The 19,012-nt window shown below is 54.0% G+C and overlaps 1 protein-coding gene across 4 annotated transcripts in view; it reads left to right on the forward strand.

Annotated features, from left to right (window-relative positions):
* The window catches only part of TMEM63C (transmembrane protein 63C), a 34,160-nt gene extending 16,042 nt beyond the window's left edge, over positions 1–18,118 (forward strand). For 2 of the 4 annotated variants that reach the window (XM_069017956.1, XM_069017957.1), the window contains exons 2-24: positions 2,961–3,075; positions 3,345–3,565; positions 3,890–3,969; positions 5,117–5,204; positions 8,480–8,517; positions 8,936–9,078; positions 9,389–9,440; positions 9,883–9,991; positions 10,437–10,510; positions 10,615–10,695; positions 10,835–10,955; positions 11,072–11,205; positions 11,424–11,546; positions 12,071–12,224; positions 12,770–12,876; positions 13,662–13,748; positions 14,263–14,328; positions 14,445–14,607; positions 14,833–14,938; positions 15,138–15,305; positions 15,585–15,700; positions 15,847–15,918; positions 15,999–18,118. In XM_069017956.1, coding sequence (XP_068874057.1) covers positions 3,368–3,565; positions 3,890–3,969; positions 5,117–5,204; positions 8,480–8,517; positions 8,936–9,078; positions 9,389–9,440; positions 9,883–9,991; positions 10,437–10,510; positions 10,615–10,695; positions 10,835–10,955; positions 11,072–11,205; positions 11,424–11,546; positions 12,071–12,224; positions 12,770–12,876; positions 13,662–13,748; positions 14,263–14,328; positions 14,445–14,607; positions 14,833–14,938; positions 15,138–15,305; positions 15,585–15,700; positions 15,847–15,918; positions 15,999–16,211 — 2,493 coding nt within the window. In that variant the 5' untranslated portion in view covers positions 2,961–3,075; positions 3,345–3,367 and the 3' untranslated portion in view covers positions 16,212–18,118. The remainder of the gene's footprint in view (positions 1–2,960; positions 3,076–3,344; positions 3,566–3,889; positions 3,970–5,116; positions 5,205–8,479; positions 8,518–8,935; positions 9,079–9,388; positions 9,441–9,882; positions 9,992–10,436; positions 10,511–10,614; positions 10,696–10,834; positions 10,956–11,071; positions 11,206–11,423; positions 11,547–12,070; positions 12,225–12,769; positions 12,877–13,661; positions 13,749–14,262; positions 14,329–14,444; positions 14,608–14,832; positions 14,939–15,137; positions 15,306–15,584; positions 15,701–15,846; positions 15,919–15,998) is intronic. The other 2 variants (XM_069017958.1, XM_069017959.1) reach the window with 2 other exon arrangements.
* Positions 18,119–19,012: the final 894 nt, after the last annotated feature.

The raw sequence follows: 19,012 nt of genomic DNA on the forward strand, positions 1-19,012 counted from the left end.
ATCCCTGTGAAAATCCCTCTCACCCTGCCATCCTCCAACAGGATGTTCCTCCTACGAGCGTGAAGCTGGTGCCTAGAAACAAGCTGCAGGATCTTACTGCTGGGTAGTGGAGTGGTGGTGACTGAGAAGGGACTTGGAGGTTGCTAAGAGTCTCCTTGTTTATTTGCTGATGGTCTAACAGCTCCGTCGGTCAGAGACACACTCTCCTTGTTAACAAAAAGGCAGTGAATTATTTAGCAGCTGAAAATGCCAGATGGCAATAGCTCTGCTGCTTACAGGAGGAGGGGAGAGAGGGAGACATGCACATGGTGGGGAACAGATTGAGAGCATTTCCATAGCAAAAAGCAGACCCCGGCTAGAGGTCCTAGTGGCCCCGGGTGGTTGCCTGATGGCAAGCAGGAGGCAGGCAAGCCAGGGCAAATAGCTGCTGCTTGCCAGAGTAGCCCCCTCACTTCTTACAGGTCTCTTCTGGAGGTCCCTTGTCAGGGGTCACTATCCTGGTGGGACCATGCTGGCCCTTGAAGTACAGGACTCCCAGCCATGACTGGGAGGCAGGCTGTGACTGAGAGCACTACAGGGATGCTTTGCCAGCCCATCCATCACTCCACACCCAGGTGCAAGTATCAGCCCCAAGTCTACTGGGATGCCCTTTGGAGAAGTATCAGCATATCTCAAGTGACCTGGCAGTTCTTTTGAGAGTCTCACTAATGTTCAGCTGTCCTAGCTTGGGCAGTGATGTCTCCAGACACCACAGACTGGATGTGTGTATGGATAGGAACCTCTGAGGAGAACTGAAGGTGCAGCATGGGCAGGTCTGTAGCAGACACGGAAGCCCATGGCTCAGCTGATATTGCACCATGTGCACAGGAAGAGGGACTGCCATGTGTCTGCATGTCCTGGGGAATGTGGGGCCTGTAGCTCAGCAGCTTCTGACATCCCTTCAAGGCATCTATGCAGGTAGTCAGATGCCAACCTAATACTGCAGTGGGGTGAGGCTCAGGCTCTTCTGGGCTCATAACCTTGGTCCAATCATCCGAGCCACTCCTGGGCTTCCAGTGAAGATTTTTCTTTGGGATGGAATTTATGCTTCAGAAATGAAAATAGCAAGTCACCATCTTTTTTTGTGTATTTAATTTGAAAACTGCAGGCACCAAGAGCAGTTCTTAAATTCTTCAACACTCTGGAGAGCCTGAGTTGAGAATCCCTTGGGAATCCTCAGTGTCCAGGCTGTCAGATCTTTTTTTCTTTTTTTTTCCTTTGTTTTCCTTTTTTTTTTTTTTTTTGGTCAACTCTCATGTTTGAAAACCTCCCTCCTCTTCAGCGTATTCTTTCCCTGGATGAGGAGGTCAAAGAGAGTCAGTCTCTCAGGCATGTAATGTATGTCAGCTCCTGCAGCAGCACTCTTGCCCTGCCCATTCTGGTCAGCTGTGGGATGGGGGTGTCTGGGCGCCTCGTGACTTTAGGACAGGACTCCTCAAGCAGCAAACTGCAAGCTCTAAGAGAGAGAGGCTGAGGCCACAGCCATGCATATAAAATTAGGTGCTGCTGTAGTCCCCCATCTGTCACACTGACATAGAACAAGTAAATGTTTCCTAACAAAAGCAAATCTGTGTAGAGCTTAGGAATATCCTCTTTTTAAGCCAAGTAATTTTCTGTGTGATGTCTCTGTGCTCCCCAAGGACCTCTCAATTAGGTTTCCTTTGGTGCTGAAGAAGAGTTCATCCTGTTTGTTCTTGATCGCAAAAACAGCCATAAACACTTTGCATCTCCACATCCCTGGAGGTCCCCTCTGTCTTTGCATTCTCCTCCACTGCTTAATTAAACCATGGGTCCTGCTTCTCTTCCTCCATCCTGTTCATGTGGGCTTTGAGTGTCCTCCAGCAGGGATCACCTGGTGCTGGGTGACTGCAGGGGCCATAGCAGGGTCTGGCTGGAATATAGATAAAAAGCAAGGAGAAGAATGAATGCCCAGTGGCTTGGATGCAAATCTCACAGGAGTACATGTTATAAACCACTCTTGAGTTTTCACCTAGCCTTTGCACTGGTCACAATATACTGACCACAATATACTGTGCCCATCATGTCTTATAAACTTCAGGCAGGCCTGAAAATGTTCTTGTTAGGAGCACAAGTTCCTAAGAATAGAGATATAGAATAATTGTGGTTGGAAGGGCCCCCTTGGAGGTCATCTGATAAAGGTCCTTGCTCACGGCCAGGCCAGCTTCAAAATTATATTTGGCTGCTCAAGGCCTCCAAAGACTGGGTGGTCTCACCATAGACATAGCTGTTCTTCTCTGAAGGCCATGCAGCTCTCCAGGCACCAGAAGCAGCTGGCTAAAGGTGTTGAGGGTGACTCCAAGGCTCAGAGGCAGGACAGGTACATGAGGACAAGAGACTCTGGCCCACTTGTTCCCACCCCATATTTGTTAGTGTTTGCTATGCTGGTTCCCTCTCCTCATCTTTGTATGGTGAGTGCAGCAGCTGTTTGGCACTGTCCTGTGGCATCCCCATGAGTAAAAACCATGCTGTAGAGTGGTCATTCCCAGGGGCCCCAGGCACTGCAGGCTTGGAGAGGATCCACTCCTATCTAAAGCATGGTGGTAGGAAAGGTTATGGAAACAAGCCGCAGTCTTGGCCATTAATGGCCTTTAAATGTCTCCTGCCAGTGGGGACTGTAACCTACGGTATCAGCTCCTGGGGAAGGTGGCAGGAAGCCTGGCATTTAGGGTTTTGAGAAGCTGACTCTTCTGAAGAGATCAAGATGTCTTGGAAAGAGCAATTGGAAAGCAGGTGGAATGATGAAAGGGAAGTCTAACTCCTGAGTCACACAGATCTTGATGCTGGAGGAAGACATCAGGCTTAGGGATATTCCATAGGCAGTAGATATCTGGCTGTGGGGAGAGAAGCGAGTGCAGCCCCAGCAGCCCAGTTGTCAATATCATCATTGCTGTTTTTTTCAGAAATTCACACAAATGCTTCAGCTTCTCATTCCAGCCTGCTGACCACATCAGAGTGGCCATGGCTCAACCCAGCTTCCAGGACTGAGGAGCAGAGGTGGTGAGATACCTGTCTCAGGTATGACAGAGACAACCAAATAGCATGGGGTTTAATGGGGTGGGGAAAGGGCAGGAAGTAGCTGTGAGATTTCTTCAGCAACACCTCTGTATTCAACAACCTCTCCCTGAGAGAGACTGGGACTGGGGAAGCTCCGAGGTCACCAGCCAGCCCTCTCCCCTCCCTACCCTTAGTGACCTCCTCAGACTTTGATGGAAGAGACCTGGAAGAGCCATGGCCTCTTTTCAAGCAATGGCTTCTCCATCCACACCCCTGCCTCTGTGTTGCAGGGTGAGACCCCACGCCGGCGCTGATGGAGAGCACATACTCGATGGAGCCAGCACCTGATGGTGCTGGCCTCACCTCGCTGGATGTGCTCATCTTCCTGGACGCTCCAGTGAACAGCACGGAGGAGCAGTGCTTCAGCGCCCGCTCCCGCAGCACCGTCCTGGAGGGGCTGCCATTTGGTGGCGTGCCCACCGTGCTCGCCATCAACTTCACCCTCTGGCTGGTGAGGGCCAGGAGGGTGCCATTTCTAAGGGCTCTGCAGCCCCCACGTGCACTGACAGCCACACACAAGTGCAGCCCATGCACTGGTGCACCTGGCTGACTGGGGAACAGGGATGAGTGCAGAAGTCCAAGGGCTTTGCCCTCATCATGGTGGGCAGCAAAGGACACTTGGGCAGCAGTGGTGAGATTATGGAGCAGGAACAGTTTGGGGCAAGAGTTTTGCATGAGCTTGGGCTCACGAGTGAGAAAGCAGAAAGGAGGGATATGAGAAGATCCCATGGGGTGAGACCTTGCAGCAAAATACTCCTCTTTCTTCTTCTTCCAGCTTCTCCTTCTAGTCTTCTCATGTCTTCGGAAAGCGGCTTGGGACTACGGGCGCCTGGCACTGCTGATGGACAATGATAGGTGAGGAGGATGCAAAGCTGCTGCAGGTGATGGCTCCATTCTCTTCAAGAGGGCTGGAAGGAAGGCCAACACTGTGGGGTGACACACAGAGAAGTTCAGCAGGTGTTGCTGTCCCTTCTTCCCACTGGCAATGGCCTGGTGCCACCTTTTCCCATGGAGACACAGCCACCATCTGTGGCAGGGAGAGGGAAAGCCCAAGCCAGCTTTCATCCCCTCTAGCATTTGGTGACAGTGCTCTTGGTGCCATTGAGGGCACTGTTCTGGGAAGGATAAAGGCCCGAGAGCTGCTTTTGAGTGGGGACTGCGCCGCTGCCTCTTCTCCTGCCACTCTCTTGGGATGAGCAGGACTGGCTGGTGGAGGGGGCAGAGGGAGACACACAGCAATAAGACTGTTCCTCATGTCACCACAGCAACTTGCCTAGCCCATCATTTGGGCTAGGTGCAGAATTCCACAAAAATAGGCAGTGTTCTGGTAAAAGTGGAGCCCAGACCGTATTTCCAGGTGGGCTGTTCTGCCCAGAACAGCCTATCTGCCCAGAACAGCCAGTCTGCCAGAGCACAGCTCACCTTGGGCAACAAAGCACCCTTCTTTGCACAGGCAGGTGCACACTGGAGGGGTCAGTGCAAGGCTGGGCAGCCCACAAGAGCAAGCTCTGTTAAGTCCCTCTCCTGCCTCCTCCCCTCTCCAGCTCCTCTTGGCCTCTGAATCTGGAGCTGTCTGGCAATGAATACGTGATGTTTACCAGTGAGATCAAAGGGCAATCAAGATTTAAAATGCAGTTCCTTAAAAGGAATGATTACATTCCTTTTTACTGTAAAACCATTTGAGACATCTGAAAACAATGGAATAGAAATACCTGGTTCAACAGTCTCTTGTAATGGACCTAAGGCTACACCTCCATGAGCCCATCATGGGTCAGGGCCACAGAGAAGCCAGGGAGACTTGTTGGTGCAGAGGCAGCAAGACGCAATCCCTTTGTCCCAAGCCCAGCAGTAATCACTGTTCCAGGCCCAGTGTAGGATGCAGGGAGGGGGGAGGCATTTTCTGGGCTGCTCTCCTAGGAGAGACTTCTCCAAGGGTGCTTATCTTCTCCTGTCTGCTGCTTCTCTTCTGCCTCACCCATCCACTCGTCCCCTCACTGCAAAGCCTGACGTCGCTTTTCTATGGAGAGCAGAGTGAGAAGGAGAAGTCCCCATCAGAGAGCAGCCCTCTGGATGCCGACAACAAGGATGTGGTGAGTGCCAGTGGCTGTGGCAGCAGGAACCTGGGCTGGGCTCATCCTGGCCTAGCCTGTCCTGTTCTTCATCAGAAACCCAGGTCAGAAGTTAAATGGGAGAAATTAAATCTCCTGCTCAACATCCTTTAGCAGTGGGGAATTCAGGGCTTTTTGTCCTGGGTTCTTTGGGGCATCTATTTTGAATGGTAGTTTGGAGGGATGCCCGTGTCAGGGCAAGTGTCTCACAGCTGCATGGCTGTCCTTGCAGCTGTGGGAATCTAGTTGGATGCATGGCCAGTGCCTTGCTGCATGCCTGCAAGGACCTTTCCCACCCCTCAGGACAAAGTCTCCCACACCACATTTCCTCCTCTGCCAGCATCGTGGGGCTTTAAAGTAGTCTTCTGTTTCTCTCTACCACACTAGGCTTTGCTGGAAACAAACACAGATGGACACATTTTGCTGCCTCTTTCTTTTTTGGCAGAAAAAGCTCAAACATCAGTCACTGGTATGACTATGAACAAATGTCATGACTTATTTAAAAATTGAGGCAGGAAAGAACCAAAAGAAGCAAAATCCTTGCAGGTGGCAGGAGGCCAGTTTAAAGGCTCTGTACCAGATGCTCTAGGCAAATGTATATTGCTCATCAAAAAATAAGTGAGAAAGACTACAGGGAAAGCCAGCACACTAAAGAGCAGATTAAAGGAGATTATTAGAAGCAAGAAGACATCCTTTAAAAAGTCAGACTGTTCACAAATGAGGAAAATCTCAACTCTGCCAGGTTAGATGTAAAATACACTAAGAAGAGTGAAGAGCAGTTATGAGGAGAAGTTTGTAGAGATCATAAAAAGCTCAGAATCACAAAATCACAGAATGGGTAGAGTTGAAAAGGACCAAAGTGGGTCAACTGGTCCAACCTCCTTGCTCAAGCAGAGTCATCCTAGAGCACATGGCACAGGATTGTATCTTGAATATCTCCAGTGAAGGAGACTCCACAACCTTTCTGGGCAATCTGTTCCAGTGCATGGTGCTTTCTTCCAGTCCTCAGGCACCTCTCCTGATCACCAGGACCTCTCAAAGATAATCATGAGCTGCCTTGCTGTGGTGTCCGTCAGCTCTCTCAGCAGTCGTGGATGCATCCCATCAGGGCCCATGGACTGGTGGATGTCAAGTCTGGCTAGGTGTTTTCTAACTCAGTGCTCCTTCACTAGGGGAGAGTCTGTCTTCTAACATTCCTTTATCCTGATCTCTTGGGTCACAGATCCCAGAGGACTGGTCTTGTCAGTGAAGACTGATGCAAAGAAGTACTGGATTTTTCTTTGCACATCAGGAACAGGAAACATGCCAGAGGGTTTATAGTGCTGTTAGATATTGAAGATAGAAACTGTTCACTGGAGGAGGCAAAAATGCTGCCAGACAGCTAAATGAGGTTTGAGTGCCTTTATCCAGTGAGGAGATTGACCAGTTCATGCCCACGAAGCCTTCTCTGTGGAGATGCACCAAAACACCCCTCCAGCAGTGAGGTTGGAGGATGAGTTGCAATAAAAGCCTGACAAATTTCCACTGCCATCAGAAATTCCAAGGAGCAGGCACAGAACTTCTCACTCACCCTGAGATGAAAAGCCAGGCTACTGACTGGAGTGTGCAACCTCTCTCCTGTGTGTGGGAATCCTTAAGAATGTGGAATCAGCGGATAAATGCTGTTTTTGAAGAGGGTTTCTGGACAACGCAAGAAATTACAGCCCAGGGAGCTTGGGGTCTGCAGAGCCTCTTAGGCATGGTTGTCTGGAGCAGAGCCTTGGAGTAGGACATAGGAGGGGAACCTGCTGGGCTGTGCTAAGGGAGCGTCTGGCCCCTCTGGAGCTGTTGGGGATGTGGGTACGTCTGCATGTCCAAAGCCTCCTGTGGCTTTTGATCAGATGAAGCTGAGCTGGAGGATAGGAGGGAATGTCCAGGCATGAATAAAGTCAAGGGATGGAGAAGAGGAAGAAAATGCCAGCTCTCACAGGGCAGAGTAAAGGAATCCCCCATGCTTGGTGTCCCTCCTATCCAAGGTCAGCATAAACAGAGCTGGTGAAGGCTCTGGAGCACAAGCCTTACGAGGAGCAGCTGAGGGAGCTGGAGTTGTTCAGCCAGAGGGAAAGGAGGCTCAGAGAAGACCTTATTTCTCTGTACAACTACCTGAAAGGAGGCCATAGTGAGGTGGGGGTCAGTCTATTCTCCCAAGTAACAAGACACAGGACTAAATGGCTTCATTTGTAGCAGAGCATGTTATTGGAATATATTGGGTATTAGGAAAAAGTTCTTCGCTGAAAGGCAGGCTGCCCAGGGAAGTGATAGAATCACTATTCCTAGAGGTATTTAAAGGGTATGTAGATGTGGCACTTAGGGACATGATTTAGTAGTGGACTCAGCACTGCTCAGTTAATGGTTAATGATTTTAGGGGTCTTTTCTAACCTTATGATTCTATTATTCTATATAACCTCCAGAAAGCAGTGAAGAGGCCAAATGGATGAGTGCTATTTGGATCAGCCATGACCTGCAGAACTGCAGAGGGACCTTGAACTTGCATGATCTCTGGTGTTAGTACAATGTAAAATAATGCATAGGGGAGAAAACCCCTGTGCGTACACCGTGACAAGGAATAAGCTAGTTAGTACACAAGAACTTAGGCTGTCCTGTAGCACTCTACAGCAGTGCCACCTCAGCACTTGAGAGTAGTCAAAAAAGTACATTGAATTTTAGGGGCTGTCAGGGAAGGGGAAGAGGAGGGAGCTCTGGAAACAGGAGCCTATTACAATGAGCCTCCTAAATATTCAGAGGAAGCTGAGGTCCAGCAAGTCACCCCTGAAAGAGTAGGTTAAGGCTTCACCTCAGCTTCCTCTGCAAATCTTTCTGCAGCCAAAAATATGCACCTGACAGCCATCAGGTTGGTTGGTGTTTGTAGAGAGACTTCCCTGTCCCTTTATACTCCTGCCCTAGCAGACTCCTTGTTCCCCCTCACAGGAATTCTCTTATCACCACTTTCAAGAAGGTCTCATGGTCCCTCAGGGCTCTTGCCACCTAGAAGAGAGGTCCTACTCAGCTTCCCACCAGCTCTTTGGATGTGTTTTCCTTGCTTCTCCAGAGGCAGCTGCCTTTCCCACTGGGCTGAGAATTGCTGAGCTGCCATGGGCACCGCCTCCATTTGCCCCCTGGCCATAGGCACTGCACGACCTCTGCATGTGTCCCCAGCTCCTCACCAGGGAGGTGGGGATGGTTGCCCTTGTCTCATCCTGACTCTCTTTCCTTCTAGGGATTCTGTTCCTGGCTCCTTTCTATCTACCAGATGAAGTAAGTGTGTGCCCTTGGCATTATGGTCATGCCCCACCACCTGTGGGCACTGCTGGGGGAGCTCATCACCAGGAGCTCATCACCAGGAGCTGCTGGACCAGCAGCAGAGGAGAGCCCTCTTAAAACATGCATTCTGAAGAGAGAGCAGAGAGCTCACCCCTGCATTTCCTCCTGGCCCCTAGATCCTATCCCAAAGAAAAGGGCTTCAACCTCTCCTGATAGGAACCAATCCTGTAATGAGATGGCAGCTGGAGGGCTGCTTGGGTCCCTCATTCTGTCTGTGCTCAAATCCTTTGTGCCACAGTCAGGATGTCATGAGTTGGTGTGGGCTGTGAGAGACTGGAGAAAGCCAGTGTCCCTATGGCGGGAGGTGGTGGGGAGGAACCAGCCACACTCACCCCCACCTGCCTCTCTCCAGGGACGAGGAGATTCAGAGCAAGTGTGGGATCGATGCCACCACCTACCTCTCCTTCCAGCGGCACCTCCTGGTCCTGCTGATGCTGGTTTGCGTGCTCTCCGTGGCTGTCATCCTGCCTGTGAACTTCTCAGGGGACCTCCTGGGTAGGTGCTTCCCTAGTCACAGGATGACTCAGGAGTGCCATGCAAGCTTCCAAGCCTTTGGGCAAGCACTGTGCCTCTGGGACAGAAGGCAACAAAACCCCTCTCTCAGAAGCCCCCATGTGAGCAGGAGTCCACCTTCAGCTGTGGGACAGAGGAACATAAGAGGCTGGGAAATTCAGGGCAGTGGGGACTTGGTGGGGACCTGGGGGATGGAAAAGAAGGGAGCAAAGACCAGAGCCGATAACTGCAATAGGGACATGCACACTGCACTGGGTTCCCTTAACCTTCTGCTTCTCCTCTTCCTCTGCAGGACACAACCCCACCCACTTCGGCCGGACAACCATCGCCAACATCCCAACTCAGTAGGTGCTCCCACAGGCAGGGGGGCTGTGTGTGCTGCCGCTGTGGTGGGTGCTGCTGGGAGCACCTAGGCACAGAACTCACTACAGCCCCGTGCTGGGGACAGGGACAGCTCCGTGTGAGCAGCACGCCACTCTCACAGTAGCTCTGTGTCTCTGTTTTACGCATGAGCACAGTCAGGGCAGCCAACACAGTGGCCCTGCTTGTTGCACCCCCGTGCTGGCAGAAGTGCTCTCAGGGATGCTGCATGGCCTCATTTCTGTAGTATCTCAGTCAACACCGTGGGTGCTGCTCCTCTAGTTCCTGGGTGGGTGTCTGACAGCTGGCACGGGGAGGGCCTGCTGGGTGGAAGGGGTGGCCAGGGGTGAGATACTGAGTGCCATGCTGGTTCCTATGCCACATGCTCATCACAGTGCTCATTGATCTCCTCTTTCTCTCTTCCAGAGACCATCTCCTGTGGCTGCACAGCATCTTTGCCCTCATCTATTTCATCCTCACCGTCCTTTGCATGGCTCACCACTCTGTCCACCTGGAATATAGAGAGAATGAGAAGGTGAGCAACCACCCCTCCTCCAACCCTGCCTTGGTCAGTGCTAATGGATGGCTTTTTGCTTTGCACAAATGCTGGTCTCAGTAGGTACAGAGGGCTTTAAGAACAGCCTGGAACTGGGCTGGCAGGGAGAGGTATGGCTGATTTTCACCAGCTTCTGGATAAAGTGACAGCCTGGAGGCAAATCTCTCTCTTGCTGTCTTGTCTCTTGAGACTGAAGCTCTGCTGTATCCATCTGTCTGGGGTATGGCATTGTCTGGCTATGCCCCCAGGGTTTGGGATTGGGCATTGAGGAGATCTGTGCTGACTAGCCTCCAGGGTGGCAGTCGGTGCTCCAGCTCCCCTCTGGGTGAGCAGGGTGGCAGCAACATGTCCTGCAGATCCCTGCCCATCTTGCAGATCCTGCAGATCCATCCTGCAGATCCCTCTGCCTCTTCTCATCCCCCAGGTCGCCCGGACTCTGATGGTTACCCACATCCCCAAGGAGATCACAGACCCTTCTCTTATCATCAAGCATTTCCAGTGAGTAGCCATGTGCCACAGCCTTGCTGGGTGAGTGGCAGGCAGGTGGCAGGAACTGTCCCCATCCCCTGGCTCCTGGTGTCACCATGCCCCTATGCTTGCAGCGAGGCTTATCCCAGCTGCACCGTCACCAATGTCCAGTTCTGCTTCGACGTGCGCAAGCTGATGAAGCTGGATGCAGAGAGGTGAGTGGGTGCACGTCTGTGTTGCCTCTGTGCCTGGGTGTACTGCTCCTGTCCACCACATCCAGGCACCCAGTCTGGGTTTCTGTCTGTATACCTGGGGCTCCCCGAATGACCTTCACCCCTATCGGCTTCCTGGCAGGCGCAAAGCAATGAAGGGGCGGCTTTACTTTACCACCAAGGCACAGAAAGAGGGGAAGATCATGATCAAAACTCACCCCTGCGCCCGCATCTTCTGCTGCCGCTTCTGTGGCTTTGATGAGGTAGGAGGGTGCAGGCAGGGCTGCAGGCAGCACACCTGCACCATGGGCAAGGCAGAGTGTGGCAGCTTGCCCCTGCCCCAGCCTGGTGTGCGGCACAGCCCTGGCTGCTCCCGCAGGTGGATGCTGAGCAGTACTACGGGGAGCTGGAGGAGAAGCTCACAGATGAGTTCAATGCGGAGCGCAACCGCATCACGCTCAAGCGGCTTGACATGGCCTTCGTCACCTTCCAGGACGAGCGAATGACAGCTGTGTGAGTGCCCCTCATGCAACGGCCATGGGATGCCCCCCCAGCCTGTTGGCCACCACTGCTGGGGAACTGGGACACCTTGCCAGCTTTTCCAGCCAAAGCCAGGCAATGGGTCACTCTCCTCTATGCCTCTGCCATTTGCAAAGTTGGCTGCCCTGATAGAGCTGTGGGAAGGGTCTCGCAAGAAGTGAGACCTGACCCCTGGCTCCCTCTTCCTGCAGGATTTTGAAGGACTACAGCCACATCCACTGCCGCAAGCACCCCCAGCAGTCGTCTGTCACCACCGTGGTCAAGTCCCACCACTGGGGTGTTCGCTATGCCCCTGCACCCAGCGATATCATCTGGTGAACCCCCATGGCAGATGGGAGGGAGGAAGGGGGAACAAGCAGATGTGGGGAAGCCCATGTCCATAGCTATAAGGAGCCTATGCCCATAGCTTATAGGGAGCCCATATAGCTGTAGGGAGCCTATGTCTGTATCTGTAGGACACTTTCCCAGGGTGACAGGGGCTAAGAATCCCTCCTGTTGCCATAGCAGAAGTCAGCAGGGGTGATTGGGGTGATCACCCCAAGGGTGGCAGGGCTCAGCCAGCTGAGATTGGGGGTGATCACCAGACTCTGATTTCTCCAGCCTGATTCCAAAATCTCCTGGTGGTATGGACCTCTGCTGTGGCTGTTCTCTGGTCCAGGGGGCTCTGCATGTGACAGGAAAGCAGCGCAGGGAGGGGAAGAGGGCGAGCTCAAAGCAATGTCTGCCAGGATGGTTGGTGCAGATAGCTGGAGGCAGAGCTTCATGAAGCTATGCTGGGAGGCCCAGGACATGTGGCTTTTCCTCTTCATCATGTCCAAGTCGTGTTTTCCTCTTACAGGGAGAATTTATCAGTCCGTGGCACATCCTGGTGGGTGCGATTCTTCCTGCTTAATATCTGCCTGTTTGTCCTCCTCTTCTTCCTCACTACGCCAGCCATCATTGTCAACACTATGGACATGTTCAATGTCACACACCCTGTGGAGAGCCTCAAGGTAGTCCCTAAACGATGCCAATTGTACTAAAAAGTCATCATTTCCAGGCTTGTCTGTGACAGGGGGAGGGTACCAGCTCTACACTGGCCCAAGAAGATGAGCCATCACTAGGATGAGCATTGATGAGAAACAAGGTCATTGATGAGGTCATGTCTGTGCTTGCTATCCATCCCCTTCTGCTTGTGTTTCCAGTGGCAGAGCCCTGGGGCAGCTATGCAAACCTGAGCTTTGGTGCTGGTGTCCATGGAGGCAGGCAGGTTGCTGTCCACTCAAGAAGAAAGGTCTGGAAAGAGCTCAGGAGATGTTAGGAGCTGCCAGCAGCAGATCTTCTTGCTCATTGACTTGTGAGCTTTTGGGTGGGCACCGGGGCTCAGAACATGGCTGTGGTGCCTTTGGCTGGCCTCAAGTTCTTATCTCCTGAAACAAATGCCCCTGCTCAGGGAGGTGATGCCCCAGCCCACCTGCTGCACCACCATGTACTATCTCCAGCATGGCTGTGCTCTGGTGGGTTGCTGAGGGGGTGTCCGGCATCTCTCTTCCTGCAGAACCCCATCATCACCCAGTTTTTCCCCACGCTGCTGCTCTGGGCCTTCTCCGTCTTCTTGCCCTTCCTTGTCTACTACTCAGCATTCTTCGAGTCTCACTGGACGAGGTAATGGGGCTGGCCCCCACAGTCCCCCGGGCTGCCAGAGATGGGAGGAACTGCAGTGGAAGGGGAACCCACCCTGCAGGGAGGCAGGCAGTGGAACAGCAGACCCCCACAGTGGAGCAGAGCCCCCTGGGTGTTTCTCTCCATAGAAAGAAGCCGTTTGCTTCCCATAGTCCTGAACACTTTCAGGCTACTGACAGTCAGGTGGTTTTAAGATGGATCTGAAGAAGTCTGTGGGAGGGACAGTGTGATGGTGGACTGGCAGCAGCAGGGCCAACCCAGGCATGCTCTCAGCCCTCCAAGGAAGAGGTATGGGTTCAGAGCGCTTAAAGTAGAGGAAACTGCCCAACTCCTACAATGTGCTCTCTCTGTCTTCACCCTTCATCAGCCCCAGCCCCTGTGCCTGGTTTGATAAGTCCTTGTAGGAGCTTTTTCACCGTCTCCCTTCCTTTTTCTGGGGAAAATGGGAGGTCATGAACTTGTACTAGACACCCATCTGCCTCTTGTTGGGTCTATACCAGAAGGGATGGTAGGAGAGGGCAAGGATGAAGGAGGTGAGAGGCTGGGAGTACGAGAGCTTTCACTACAGCAAATTCCTCATGGTTACACACCCTGGCCTGGGAGAGGCTTTGCAAGACCCTAGGGGATCCTCAGATCAAATGCACACAGCTTTGTGTGGCTGGGAGTTACTCCTTGGTGAAAAGAGAGACCCAGCCCAGCCCCTCACTCCACCTGCTGCTCTTTCCCAAAAAAGTGCAGTGTTCTTTTCTTGTCTTCCCTCTCTGCAGATCAAGTGAAAATCAAATCACCATGCACAAGTGCTTCTTCTTCCTGGTGTTCATGGTTATCATCCTGCCCTCACTGGGTCTGAGCAGGTACAGACCACCCTGCCATGCTGCTCTCCCTGCTCACAAGCTGCCAGGATCACACGCAGGCCCCTCACCCTGGCAATCCAGCCCCAAAGGGCTAAGGTCCCACTGCCACTGAAACACAGCAGTCTCTGGGGGGGAGAACACTCTTTAGCAGTGCTGAGCCACTCACAGATGGTCACAGACAGAAACCTTCCCTGCAGAGGAGTGGAGCAGAGCAGTTTACCAGGCTGCCACAGCTGACCCAGTGGGGCTGGTAGCAGTGATCAGCTGCTGCTTGGGTTCAGCAGACCCTAAAAGGACCTGGTCAGGGGTCTGCATAACCCCATCTACAGCAATCCTGGCCATCCAGGAGGCAAGCACACACTCCACGGTGGTCTTGTGTGGCAGAGGGGGCTGCTCTGGCAGTGTAGGGTCCAGAGGGTCTTGCCTGATCAGGGCAGGGGAAAGCACATGCCTTCTGGGTGTCTCTCACATAGCTCACCCTCTTTCTGAGCTGCTCCTCTTCTCTCCCCTCCAGCCTGGACCTGTTTTTCCGCTGGCTCTTTGATACCCACTTTCTGGATGAGGCTGAAGTCAAGTTCCAGTGAGTAGCAGGAAGCTCCCAAACTTCCCAGGCAAGCGGGAGCACCTGTTGTCCGTCGCCAGCAGCTCTTGCTGAGCATTCTCTCACTGTCTCACCTCTCTCTGTCCCTGGGGCAGGTGTGTTTTCCTCCCAGACAACGGCGCTTTCTTCGTCAACTACGTAGTCACCTCCAGCCTGATTGGCACGGCCATGGAGCTGCTGCGCATCCCAGGCCTCCTCGTCTACACTGCTCGCCTCTGCTTTGCCAAGTCCGAGCCCGAGCGGCTCCATGTCAAGCGGGTATGTGGCTCTGGTCACCTGTGAGCCTACGTGACTCCCAGCACAGCACAGGGATGCACCCACTGGAAATTCAGGCTGTCGTGGTTTTGTGGGGATGCATGTGGGGACTTCTTCAGGCCCCTTGGGGGCTAGTAGGGGTGAGGCAGTCCTGTGGGCTGGGGTGCAAAGGCAAGTGCAGCCTTTGCAGTGATGGAGGCAGCAATGACACTGTTGGTTGTGCCCCAGAGCCAAGCTTACCAGTTCCAGTTTGGACTAGAGTACGCCTGGACCTGCTGTATCTTCTCTGTTGTCATGACCTACAGCATCACCTGCCCCATCATCGTCCCCTTTGGTGAGTATGGTCCCATGCCCATGGTCCCAGCCATGCCAAGAACAGCCTGTCCCAGCCACCAGCAGCAGCATGGGAGTGCGGGCTTCCTGCATGGTACAGGAGGGTACCCTTGGGCATCATCCCCAGTGCCTGCCCTGCATCCTTGTGTCCTGGCTGTTCCCATTGCCCTCCTCCCAAATGGCTCCTCTTGTCCCACCAGGGTTGCTCTACATGCTGCTCAAGCACATGGTTGACCGGTACAACATCTACTATGTGTACATCCCCACCAAACTGAACCAGCGCCTCCACGTCGCTGCCATCAGCCAGGTCGTGGTGGCCCCCATCCTCTGCATGTTCTGGCTGCTCTTCTTCTCCGTCCTGCGCCTCGGTAGGGAGAGCCTGGAACTGCACCCTGCCACTGCTGAGGGTCGTGTTGATGCTTGGGGGTGACAAGCCACTGGTGTCACCCTTGAGTTAGGCATGGCATGGAGGGTGGTAAGGGGGAAGGTGTTGGGAAGACCTGGCAGATGAAGGAGGTGTCAGCTCGTATTTTAGGGAGGGGATTGAGAGCTTGTAAAACCCAAAGCAGCCACCAGCCTGGGGCTCAACTGGACATGCAGCAGGTTCTTGGAAGCTTATGTGCTGCCCCAGTGTCTCTGTGCTCTAGGTCCCACCCGGCCTGTCACCCTCTTCACCTTTGTGGTCCTCCTCTCCTGCATCATCTTCTCCTTCTTTGGCCTCTGCCTGAAGAAGCTGCAGCCGCGGAAACCCTCCAGCTACCAGGTGAATGCAGCCACCCACCCCACGGTTCCTTCACCCCACTGCATCCCCTCCTCACTTGCCATGGGGAGTCTGACATAGCACCTGGCTGTCCCCAGCCAAAGCTGGGCCCCCAAACCATGATTTCCTCATGGCCTCCTTCTCCTCAGATGTCTGACCAGTCTGAGGGCACCTTCAATGACGTGGAGCGGAGCAGTGTTTCCTCCACCCCTAACTCCAATGTGAGTACCCCTCCCCAGCCCTGATGTGGCCACCTGCTCTGGCTCCCCTGGGTCCTGATGGCCCACTGCCCCCCGGGCAGCTCTTTGTGGCCACTGTCCTGCAGGAGCCTGAGCTGAGCCTGACGCCAGCAGCCTCTCCAGCACACCAGTCCTATGGCACCATGGGCAACCACCTGGAGCCGGCGGAGGATGGGGAGGATGGGGGGCTGCAGAGCTTCGAGACAGAGCTGGAGACAGTGGAGGGCGAGTACAGGAGTGGCCCTGTGATAGAGAGCCAGGCTCGCTACCAATGAACATCCCTGGCACTGGCTGGGAACAGACTGTGCTGAGAGAGGAGGACGTGCCGTGGGGCAGGGAGGAGCCTTCCCTGCACTGGTGGGGGCCACCTTGCTAATGGGACAGGGGACAAGAGGACTGATGTGAGGGGAAGACACCACTGCATGGGCAGTGGCAGGAGGCTCTGGTGGTACCTCCCACTGCCTACACTGGCTAAGCCCCTTATTGTCCCCCTGTCCCCACCTGCCTCTTCCAGCCCACAGTGTGGGAGAGGGGGTGCAGCAGTATAGGGAGAGGGTCTCTCTGAGAGGCCATGCTTTTGGGGGCAGGAGGAAAGCCCTGGCCCCTCTGAGAGGAGGAAGCAGCCCAGACAGCCCAGATGAATGTGCCTGCCACCACGCTGTCCTCTGGGTCCTCAGAGGCAGGGGACAACCACCCCTAACCCTTGCATCTCAATCCATCCACCCATTGCTCGGGCAGCTGTCCTGCTGCCTCCCCTGCTGCTGGCCTGCAGGCTGCTGCCTGCCCCGCTTTGTCCATTTTAGCAGGGACTGCTGACATGCGTGTGCTTTGGTAGAGGAGGTGAGTGTCCCTACATTGGCCACCAGAGCCCCTACATGAGCACCAGCAGCCCTGCACCAAGGCAGACATCAAATGCAAGCCCAGCTCTTCCTCGACCTCCCACCCCATCCCCCCATCTTGCCGCACTACGTCCGTGTCCTTGGGCTCTTGGGGAGAAGTAGGAGATCAAGAGACAAGTGTGTTTAATGGCTTTGAGGACAGCTCCTTGTCACTCCTCTTCCCTGGTGGCACCCCATCATGCTCGTGCTCTCACTGGGGCTGCCCATGGGACCCAGCATAGTTCTGTCCTAATGCAACAGAACAGGTGGAACAGGTGGAGTCTGGCAGGACCCAGTTTCCAGGTCCTCCAGGTCCACCACATCCGCCTGCCCTTGTCCACAAGCTGCAGCTGTGGGTTGCTCCCCCAGTAGCCACACTGCCTCTTGAATGTGAGTCCTGCTGTGGTTAGTGTAAATGTGCCATTACCTGCCCATACAGCATCCCTGCAGTTTTCTAGCTCATCCAGAGTAGCTGTGGTGGCCCCTGGGGACAAGGGTTTATCCTCATCCTGCTCAGCTTCTCTCCCACCATAGCCCACCTGGGCATGCTGGCTCCTCATTCCGCCCTGCTTTGGCCTCAGGGCTGATTTTCCTGTCCCTGATTCTCCTGCTAGCTTCAGAGCAACTGGAGTTGCCACCGTCCCGGGGCAGTGCCAGGAGGGAAGGGAGGAAAGTGCAGCTCTGCCAGCACCAGAGCTGGCTGGCATTGGGAGTGCTGCTGTGCAAAGGCACATGCTCAGCCGTGGTGCTGGTTAGCATTAGTAGTGCCGCTGGGAGGAGGGGTACAGTGTGCCAGCTCTGGGCTGGGGGGGAGGCTGAAAGGCAGCCCAGCAGTGAGAGCATCAAGTGGGCCCTTGGGGCATTTCTGTGGGGCTGGTGGATCTCAGCTCAGCCAGCTAGCAGTCCCATGGCCCCCATCCCACCCACACCCCTGCATGCTGGGGCAGTGGCTGCAGCACAGGAGCCACAAAGCGGTTGGCTCGGGGGAGCCTTGAGCTCAGACGCTCCTTTCCAATCCCAAAAAGTTCTCTGGGGGGTTTGTGGCTTCCTGCCCAGGTGCCCCTGCAGCTGTCCACAGCTCAGCTGCTCCCCTCACTGCCCGCTCCAGAGGCAGCCCCAGGCAGGGCACGGGGATGCTGGTGGCCTCTCTGAGGGTAGAAGCAAGTGCCTGCTAGTGGCACTGTGTCCTCGGGAGCTCGGGCTGCTGGTCTTATTGCCCTTGGCTGCCCCATTGTAGGAATGTGCCAGAGGCCTGTACCTTCTTGTGATTTATTGCTATGACCGTGCCTTGAATAAAATGACTTCACCCAGCTGCTGCCTGGCGTTGTCACCCCATGCATCTTTCCTGGCGCTTGGAACACAAGCCCTATGAGCAATGACTGAGGGAGCTGGGGTTGTTCAGCCTGGAGAAAAGGAGACTCAGAGGTGACCTTATCACTCTCTACAGCTTCCTGAAGGGTGGTTGTAGTCAGGTGGGGGTTGGTCTCTCTCCAGGCAGCAACTGACAGAACGAGAGGGCACAGTCTTAAGCTGCACCAGGGGAAATATAGGTTGGATATTAGGAAAAAGTTTTTTTACAGAAAGAGTGGTGAAGTACTGGAATTGTCTGCCCAGGGAGGTGGTGGAGTCATGATCCCTGCATGTGTTTAAAAAAAGATTGGATGTGGCACTCGGTGCCATGGTTTAGTTGAGGTTAGGGCATGATGATCTTGAAGGTCTCTTCAAACCTGCTGATTCTGTGTAGGGGGAGCCGCCCTTGCCACTGGAGCCTTTTCCCACCTGTGGGCTGCATTTGACCCTGCCTGGGGATCTCCTGCAGAGGCTTTAGTGGCAAGGAGACTGCTTGGACACATACCCACCTCCAGACTGCCCACTATGATCCCCATAAAAACAAACTCCAGCAAATGGGCAGAAGCAGCAAAGTTTCCGGAGTGGAAGAGCACCTTGCTGTGTCCCATCAGACAGACTGGCACAGCCCTTGGCACCATCCCTACATTGGGGATGGGTTGCAGTCCTGGGACAGTCATGTGCTTTCCTTGTCTGCCTTCTGTCAGCAGTCACTCCATTGGCAGAGCTGGCTCAAAACACCACCAAAGGTGCAGGTGCTGCCTGGAGGTCGCAGGACAGTAGCCTGGAGCCCCTCTGGGACCACAGCAAGGGGCAGGGGCAGGAGGAACCCATCCCATCTGAAGATGAAC

This window comes from Aphelocoma coerulescens, chromosome 5, assembly GCF_041296385.1.
Source record: "Aphelocoma coerulescens isolate FSJ_1873_10779 chromosome 5, UR_Acoe_1.0, whole genome shotgun sequence".
Classification (NCBI taxonomy): Eukaryota; Metazoa; Chordata; class Aves; order Passeriformes; family Corvidae; genus Aphelocoma; species Aphelocoma coerulescens.